Source organism: Myotis davidii, unplaced genomic scaffold (assembly GCF_000327345.1).
Source record: "Myotis davidii unplaced genomic scaffold, ASM32734v1 scaffold174, whole genome shotgun sequence".
Classification (NCBI taxonomy): domain Eukaryota; kingdom Metazoa; phylum Chordata; class Mammalia; order Chiroptera; family Vespertilionidae; genus Myotis; species Myotis davidii.
Genome location: NW_006289087.1, coordinates 5,884,553 through 5,893,572, shown reverse-complemented (window position 1 = coordinate 5,893,572; position 9,020 = coordinate 5,884,553). Strand labels below are relative to the sequence as shown.

Sequence of the window (9,020 nt, the reverse complement as noted above, 5' to 3'; positions counted from 1 at the left end):
AAATGTCTGGCACATGCATTTGAAGATACAAAATATCAGTGATACTGAAAGGGAGAAAGAGAGAGAGAGAGAGAGAGAGAGAGAGAGAGAGAGAGAGAGAGAATGCGCACTGAGTGAATCCACACTGTGTTACCTATTCTTGAGGGAGGACCAAAAGGTGATTGCAACACTGCAAGACTCATTTAAGGCTCTTGTTGAGAATAGCCATTCTTTCACAGCCATCACCAATGGGCTTATCTTCTAGTCCCTGCATAGTCTCTCTTACAAAGCTTCGGGAACAGTAAAATAGAAAAGTATGAGCTCAAGGAGAATGAAAAATGAAGGTCCAAATCTGTGCCATTCAGTTGAAAAGAACAAATACTGTCACTTTCATTGTCATTTACAACTAGACTATGTCATTTGCTTCTTTGCATCCACTGACAGCAATTCTCTTTATACATATGTGTTTTTCCAGAAATAACAAATGGCCATGCCAATTAACGTGTATACTCGCATCTGATTTATCATGTGACCAAAGTCACAAATTTGGGAGACTTTGATTTTGGATTCAGGATCACTGTGGCTCTGATTCTGTGTACTTTTCTTCCTGTGAAGGTACCCAGGTCCTTAAATCCATGATGATAGCATCATGAATGTACTAACAGCTCTCCAATTTGGATAAATTGCACATTAGCAGAGATACTTAGAAGCAGAATTAACTTAGACTTATTGCAATAGCTTTGAGCCACAGAGAACTCTAGAACAATTAAGGATAATTTTTACAAGAAATGATTTATTAGAGAACTCTGTAAGGACCAGGAGGGTCCATTTGGGTGCAGAAGATTAGGATGCCCAAGTTTTGGAGAATAAAGAACGCCTAGGAAAAACCAGAGACAGCACACAGAGAAGAACAAAAAAGGTATTAAAACACCTCCGGGGGGCTGCCACCTCGAGGCAGAGCTTCAAGGAAAAGATTAGATTGGAATTGTCGGGGGTTAATTCCCCTCCTCCTCTCAGGAGCATGATTATAGAGGCTAATCCCACCAGTATTTCAGTTGTCCTATTTTTAAGCAGTTCTAATTAGGATGACTCAGGTACCTTCCTGTCCAATGAGTACCTCTTGCCTTACCTGAACAGACCATTACCTTTCCCTTTATGACTTCTCACTGTAGAAAACACCATTTCCCCTTCCCTCCTCCCTCAGCTTCAACTCCTGGGTGCAGCTCAAAGATAACTGACCTTAATGTCTCGCCTTGAACTCAATGCATTTCTGATCTCCCGCCATTAGCTCCACTTCATGTTCCCCATCTTTGTGTCTGTGTCGTTTTCACTGATCTCTTTGAGGTTTCTCTCCACGAGTGATTCTGTGCTGCACACTTAACACGAAGCCCAGTCGTTAGGCCAATGCCATTCCCTTATGCCTTGCGTAGTGCTGCGAGTGTACATGTCCATGGCACACATCAGCCCACTGGAGGTTACTATCGTCCCCAGTTTTATTTCAGCTAACCCCTGGTCCCAAGCAAGACTAGTCTCCTGTGGGAAACAATGTGTTTTGCAGCTAAAGCAAAAAAGTCACCCGGATCATAAAATCCCGTTGCTTTATCTTGGAGGAGGTTTACAGAATGCTTAGAGTTCAAAGTTATTAGCCAGACAGCCGGTGTTATCTCCTGTCGTGGCTATTTGCACAACACAGTACCTGTCCGGGGCATAAAAGAAGAGCCCATTTCCTGGCAATGTTCCTCCCGAGGACCATGAACAACGAGGCTTTACCGAGGTCTTAAAATGGGAGGAAGAAAACAAGTTTAACCTCTAGGCCTTATTCCAAAAAGGAGGGCAGAGCTGAGGCTAAGCGCTAATTATAAGCCATTTAGAAGTAACGACTCTCAGCGTAAGCCAGAGAATGGACACAATATTAAGGAAAGAGTCTAGGGAGGAATTTGTGGCTCCTCTCTGTCAGGTAACAAAAGACCAGCTTAGATACAGTTTTACAAATCAATATTTTCAGAATAAAGTAGCGTAGATGATCCTAATCTTCACATTAAGGCAGTAATAATTTTCTTCCATTTGGTAGTTTTATATAAAAATAATGCTAATCTGGCCCAGCTGGTGTTGCTCAATGGTTGAGCATTGAGCTAGGAACCAAGAGGTCAAGGTTCAATTCCTGGTCAGGGCACATGCCCTGGTTGTGGGCTCGATCCCCAGTAGGGGGCATGCAGGAGGCAATTGATCAATGATTCTCTCGCATCACTGATGTTTCTCTCTCTCCCCCCCACCTTCCTCTATCTCTAAAAAAATCAATAAAAACATTTAAGAAAATAAAAATGCCTAAATTATTAATAGATTTGACCAAACATCAATAAATGCACAAATATATGTTCATATCATTCATTACAAGGTATAATTTCTGTTATTGAAAAGATTTTTCTAAACTCCTTTTCAATTAGTTTAAATATACCTTTTGAATGCTCTGCTCCCCTTTTTTCTTCCTGTTTGGCTGTACTCTCCTTGAGTATCTTACCAACCTCTCTTTGCTATCAAACTCAGCTCAGAAATCACTTTCTTGTCTAAGCTCTCTATATCCCCCATCCTTGAAGAATTAATCAGTCTGTTTCCTTTTCTATCCTTTTCTAATTCTTTATATTGTACATTTCTAATATTGTAGTAATCACACTGCTGTATTTACGTACAAGTCAGTTTCCCCTACTAAACCATAGACCTTTATACAACCCTAAGTTTAATATATTTATGACTGTATATCTTACATCAGCATACAGCATCCTCCCTGGTGTGGAATAATGTATCCAAAAGATTGTTTATCCAAAAACAAGAATATGTGAGTGAAATGGATAGAAGGCTGAATGGATGGGTGGGTAGATGGATGAATGAATAGCCGTGACCCCTTAAAATCTGAGATGGCCTGCAGGCCGGTGCTCTATTCACTGAGCCACACCGGCGAGGGTAGGCATTACTTTCTAATAGTCTGTATGAATCATAAAGAATCATACAACAAAAGCAAAACTAAACACCAGAGCAAAGCATGAGGAACGGTCCTATTAGCACACAACGTGTCATGTGGAGCTGTTTCCATTATAAATTAGCCTTTATTTTATTCCGAAGCTGCAGAGTCCTCAGTAAACCCTCGCTGCCTCTGGTTCCCAAGGACACGGGCGGGTCACGGCGGGTGCCATCCTTCCCCGGCTACCCCGGCCTGGCCTCTGACTAAGTGCCTGCAGCTGCCCGCGACGAGGTCACCCGGCACGGAAACGTGCGCCGGGAACACATCCTTAGTGCCATATTTATTAGCGTGGGGATGTGTACATTCATATATGTACACACACTCCAAATAATTTTAAATTAAAGCATTTTTAAAATACTTAATGGAGGTTAAGCTGCATTTTTAACCTCTGCTCAAGTTATTGAATGGCATATTAAAACCAATGGGGCTCTAATGTACCTTCTAATGCGCGCTGCTGCTTTAACAAATTGCCTATAAATTTTAGTTGAATTAAGCCTCTTCCTTGTACATCCCCGTAAGGTTAGGTGAATAATACATGAGGCTTCATTACATACACCTTCTTTAATAATGTTTTTTAAGAAAGTGGGACAGGAATCTATGTGCAGCCGTCTACTGCAAGCCAGTAATATTTACAATTACGGATGGAAGAGGCAGGGAGGAGTCCTCTGGCTGGCCAGTTCACACCCCACGCCCCATGCTCACACACAGCAGCCTGGTGTGCCCCGGCCCCTGTAGTATGTGACCGGTTTCTCGGATATGTTTAAAGACACAGAATGAAAGATTCCAGCCGTGCGTTTTAGTGTGCCTACTGCAGAGCTGGCTCCTTGAAGCGCCTGCTTATGATAAAGATACTTTATGATAAGGGAGTTCTCTTTGTCCACGTACATTTAACAGTAAGAGTAAATTCAACATACTTCCTGAAGCTGTAAGAATGTAGGACCAGAAACAAAACAAAACAAAAAACAAAAACAAAGAAATATTGCCCAGCATACTCAGTAGTTAGAGTGTCGGCCCGTGCAATCGATCCAGGTGTCTTACATTGATGTTTCTCTTTCTCTGTCTCTCTCCTCTCTTCCCTTCCTCCTTTCCACTCTCTTCAGTTCAAGTTGAGAAATTAAGTACCAGTGAGTCTCAATTCTGAAATGTCATTGGCTGGCATTCATCTAAGGGTCAGACAAACATGCCACATGATCTTGAGTAGATTGAGCACTTGTATCTGTGCCGCATAAAGATATAAACTCAACACTGACGCTGTGGGTTAAATTTTTAGAGGCCTCAACGGAGTAAGAAAGAGGAATGGCCCAGTATGGAATGAAGACGGAAAGGTCACGGCGCCCTGAGAAGGCAGCACGATTCCCTCCTACCTGGTTGGCACTGGTCACACCTTCTTCCTTGGCGTTTAGGCAAACACCGGCACTGGCCACTGCTGGGGTCACACGTGGTCCCGGGTAACGACCCCGCGGGGTCGCACTCACACACCCGGCAGCCTCGGAAGTCGCCCGCGGTCAGATTGTACCTGTGAGGCTGGCACTGGCTGCAGCGGAGACCTGTTACTCCTGATTTGCAAGGACACTGTCCTGTTGATTTGTCACACAGCACAGAGCCATTTACTGTCCCCGTCTTATCACAGTCACAGGGCAGGCAGAGGAAAGAGTTATTCTGCAGGAGGTAGAAGGATCCCTCCAAACATCCATCACACTGTCTCCCTCCAACGTGGGGCTTGCAGCGGCACTGCCCTGTCCCAGCGTCACAGACCGTCCCGGGCAGGGACCCCGCGGGGTGGCAGGCGCAGGCCTTGCAACCAGTGACGTCCAGCCCATAGAAGTGCTCCCGGCAGGTGTCACACCGGAGTCCGCTGGCCTGTGCCTTGCACTCACACTGCCCCGACAGAGGGTCGCAGAGTTTGCTCGCTGAGCCGAAGGGGTGACACCGGCAGGGCTCACACCCACCATCATGGAAACTCCGGAGGAATTTAAATCCAAAACTGCAACGATCGCATCGGAGCCCTAGAGGTGGAATTTGTTTTTAAAAAAGAGGAAAATGTGAAAATGATGCTAGCTTGCTTTCAAGGTAGCAGAAGCCCAAGCAATGGTAACGCTGACATTTCACGCACACACAAAAGCTGGGCGATTTCTCACAAGGAATGCCACGGAGGGCTAGTCAAGGACTCCAAATAGGATGGCGATACTTAATCTGGTGACGATGCAACTTTGTTTTTGTATGGTGCTTTGTTAACTTTTACTTGTATATTGCTTAACACAAAAAGAAATGCTCAATGCAAATGTCACTCTATTACACATACCAGAACTCGTCTCTTTAGTGAATATTAAAACTATTATTTTAAAACTAAAAGCTATGGTAAAACCATCATTTTCACTTATTTTATATTAACAAAGCATGCTCATTTAAAATGTACAATAGAGGGGGAAACTCATTTTCAAAGTCATACAGAAGAACAGCATAGTTATTTTCCTAGAAATCAGAATCCCCTGAAAATGTTGAGCTGATAACTATTTTGGTGATAATAGGATATATATATTTACTCCTAAACATCACACATTTCAATAATTAGTATAAATAAAACTTACCCAGAGCAATTTTTATTTCAATGCTTTTATATGCTCCTATATTTTATCACTTTCAATTAAAATAAATTATGCTCTCCTTGGCTCATAAAGCAATCACATTGCTTGTCATATTGTATGATTCAGAACATACCTCTTTAAACACTAAATAAATTCTGTTTAGATTACTCCTATTTAAAGAAGTACATATATATATTTCACCAACAGGGGAAAAACGTTTTAGCAACTACACTTAAATCTCTGACAACTTAAGTTACTTTTAAAAAGACTATTACAGGGCAAAATAATAAAAACATTGTTAAATAGTAAACATTGAGATGCAAAATACTTTCTTTAGATAGCTTTCACCTATCCATGAATTTAAATAACAGACTCTGTGGGGCTGAATCAATTGAAACATTTATTTTAAGCTTTAGTAGCAATAAAAAAAATTAGTACTAAAATAACAGTCAAAAACACACTCAGGAACTCATATGTAGAAAAGCATTTCCTGAGCGGGAAGGAGATGCATAATATATATGTATATGTATGAATAAAAATTCAAGAACTCCAATGGAAGGCGAGTTCTTTAACAGTGATGAATGACTCACCTAAGGCATATCATTTAATTTCAATAAGGAAAATAAAAAAGGCCCACTATTGCTGCAAATTTTAAAAATAACTGTATTGTTAACAAGAATTATGACTCATTTTGAACTATTAAAATTGGTCTACATGGATTCATATCATATCAGTTTTAAAAATATGCGCAGTGCTTATTTGAATATGCCATACATATTCCTGACAGGTAATCTATTCCTAACGATACTTGGGAAGGCCTACAGGGCATCACATTCGGTGTTAACAAGTACAGGCGAGTTAGCACACTTGGCATTTAATTCACATTCTTCTCCCTTTTTATTCTAGATGAATGACCTACTTTAATAAAATTATTGGTGCTAATGTATTTTACTGGTGATAGAATCATTAGTGAGATTTAACAGTTTTGTTAACTCTAACAGTTTGCTTTCCAAAGCATATACAACACACACTTGTATTTTCTGGGTTTTTTTTTTTGTGTGTGTGTGGTTTTATTATTATTATTATTAACAAGGTAAAATTGAATAAGGTTACTTATCAATTCCCCTTAGGAAAAAATTATGCATATGGAGTTTATATTTTTATGAAACATACTAAATGTGCAGAAATAACTTTAGAAATAATATCAAAAAAAATTATGCATATGGAGTTTATATTTTTATTAAACATACTAAATGTGCAGGAATAACTTTAGAAATAATATCAAGATGGTGATTTCATCTTCAAATACATATATTTATATATATATATTTATTTATATACTTATATTTTCCTGCAGAAAACTATCTGGATCAACCAGTAAAATAGGTAAATGGTAGGAAGGTCATAACAAATTCTAAGTAAATAGTAAATTTTGATTTTTTTCTTTCCTAAGCTCTGGAACCTAAACACCACGAGAAAGGCTCCATTGTATAGAGAAATAACTATTTCATTGTCCTTAAAGGCCTTTCTTGAAGTTTCGTTTTCACAATTTGAATTTAAAATACATCTCACGTTAAAGAACAGAGGATGCCGCAGAGATGAATTGAAAGGTCTTAGAATTCCTCCAGCGTCCCAGGTAACGCTTATACAAAGTGTGCTTCCCTTCACAAGTCGTTTATCCAGCTTCTCTGGAGTTAGTTTCTGTATGTTTGAAGTGCATAAGGGCTAGTTACATTAACATTCTGATATAATATTTTTCTAAACCAGAGAAGCCTAGAGTCATACCATTAAACACGCCCATATTCTCTTTTATTAAATTAAAATGAAATGCTTATCTAGCTGAATTAATAAAATGATGGATTTATATCTATATAAAAATCCATTTTAGTGTTACATAACAAATGAAACTATTCAGATTATTCAGAATGCTATGTTCGTATGTATGTGTGTACGTATGTATGCATATGTGTGTTTGTGTGTGTGTGTGTGTGAGACTGTTAGGCATGATTTTATTATTATTAGGTTCAGGTCAATGTTAGAAAAACGATGGAAGACTTGAATGACAATAGAAAGGCAAAGGTCTTTTTTAAACTTCCTATACGAACTGAGACATGTTCAGTTACAATATAAGAGTCACTTCATCAGGAAACTTTCCGCACATAATATTCTCATATATCAAAATTTCAAAGTGCATTATGTACACAGTGTATTTTGGGCACTTGATAAATTTTGTCCTTATGTGGCTGTGGTTCCCCTCAAAAATGTTGGATGTAATAAATTGCTATAATCAAATCTAATTTCTGAAAAATACCTGTGGGAGTAACAAACAAAAAAGCACGTCTCGTATAAAAAAATGATAAATAACACTGACGGTGGCTGTTTATTATAATCAGCTTGGCACTGAATTACAAAATTAAAATTATGTGGCCCTTTATAACTAACCCTAGCAATATACATGATCTGTGGAGTTATGTTGACTTATTTTGCATTTCATAGGAACAGTTCAAAGAAATATAATAGGAAAATATGGAAAGATTTATCACAAAGGACCCTGTAGCACAGAATATTTTGAAAAAAAATCCATTTATTTTGGTCTATTAAGAAAACTAGCAGGGAAATCATTTGCTTAGAACTCATTAAGTAGAAACCATTTTGAAAAAGTGCTAATTTTCTGAAAGAAACATCTATGCGGTAAGCAAATTATATTTTTCTATGACTTATTAGTATGGGACCATGTGAAATACAGCGGCTACTGACTCCAGAAACTTCTAAAGGGTTGATTAAAGGAAGCTTCCAGCGGAAGTTTGATAGAATTATTAATTCAATCATTTTAGACAGTTAATTTCGTTCAGATTGTGTTTTTTTCCCCTCTCTTTTCCAGCCTGCCTTGAGCAAGGAGATTTGCTTTACTCTTCCGTTAAGAAATCAAATGGAGGATTTTATTCCAGATGGCAATGGAGATGTGACTGAAACGCCCGCGTTACACATACCAATAACATTTGCTTTGCACGTGCACTGGCCTGAATGTGGGTGACAGGTAACATCTCCATCCTCGGTCCCCGAGGTATTGCAGTTGCAAGGCCTACAGCCGTCAGGATCCAGGCCGTGCAGGTTGAAGAAGCCATCCTGGCACCGATTGCACCTCCTGCCAGAAGCGCGTCGCTTACAAGCACACTGGCCTCCCATCTAGGGAAGATACAACATTTTGTAGGATGATGAACGTATCTATTTTTACACAAAAACAGGATGCCTCAGCAGGGTGACTATATGGAACCGGACATTATAGAAGTCCCCCGCCCCCCGTAGAAGTCAGTAGTAGGTGGCTAAAAGGGGACCATGGAATTAAGCACTGAGCACCCCATAAAGAAATCCAAATGTGGTTGGTCACGTGGAGACCGAAATAGAGAAGAGACAGCAGTTAATTTAGTCTTTACAACTCC

At 39.6% G+C, this 9,020-nt stretch overlaps 1 protein-coding gene across 1 annotated transcript in view; it reads right to left on the bottom strand.

The window, feature by feature from the left end:
• Positions 1 to 9,020, bottom strand: part of USH2A (Usher syndrome 2A (autosomal recessive, mild)) — a 442,266-nt gene that overhangs the window by 370,058 nt on the left and 63,188 nt on the right. Inside the window, 2 exon segments of the mRNA XM_006761291.2 lie at positions 4,360 to 5,001; positions 8,571 to 8,766. Coding sequence (XP_006761354.1) covers positions 4,360 to 5,001; positions 8,571 to 8,766 — 838 coding nt within the window.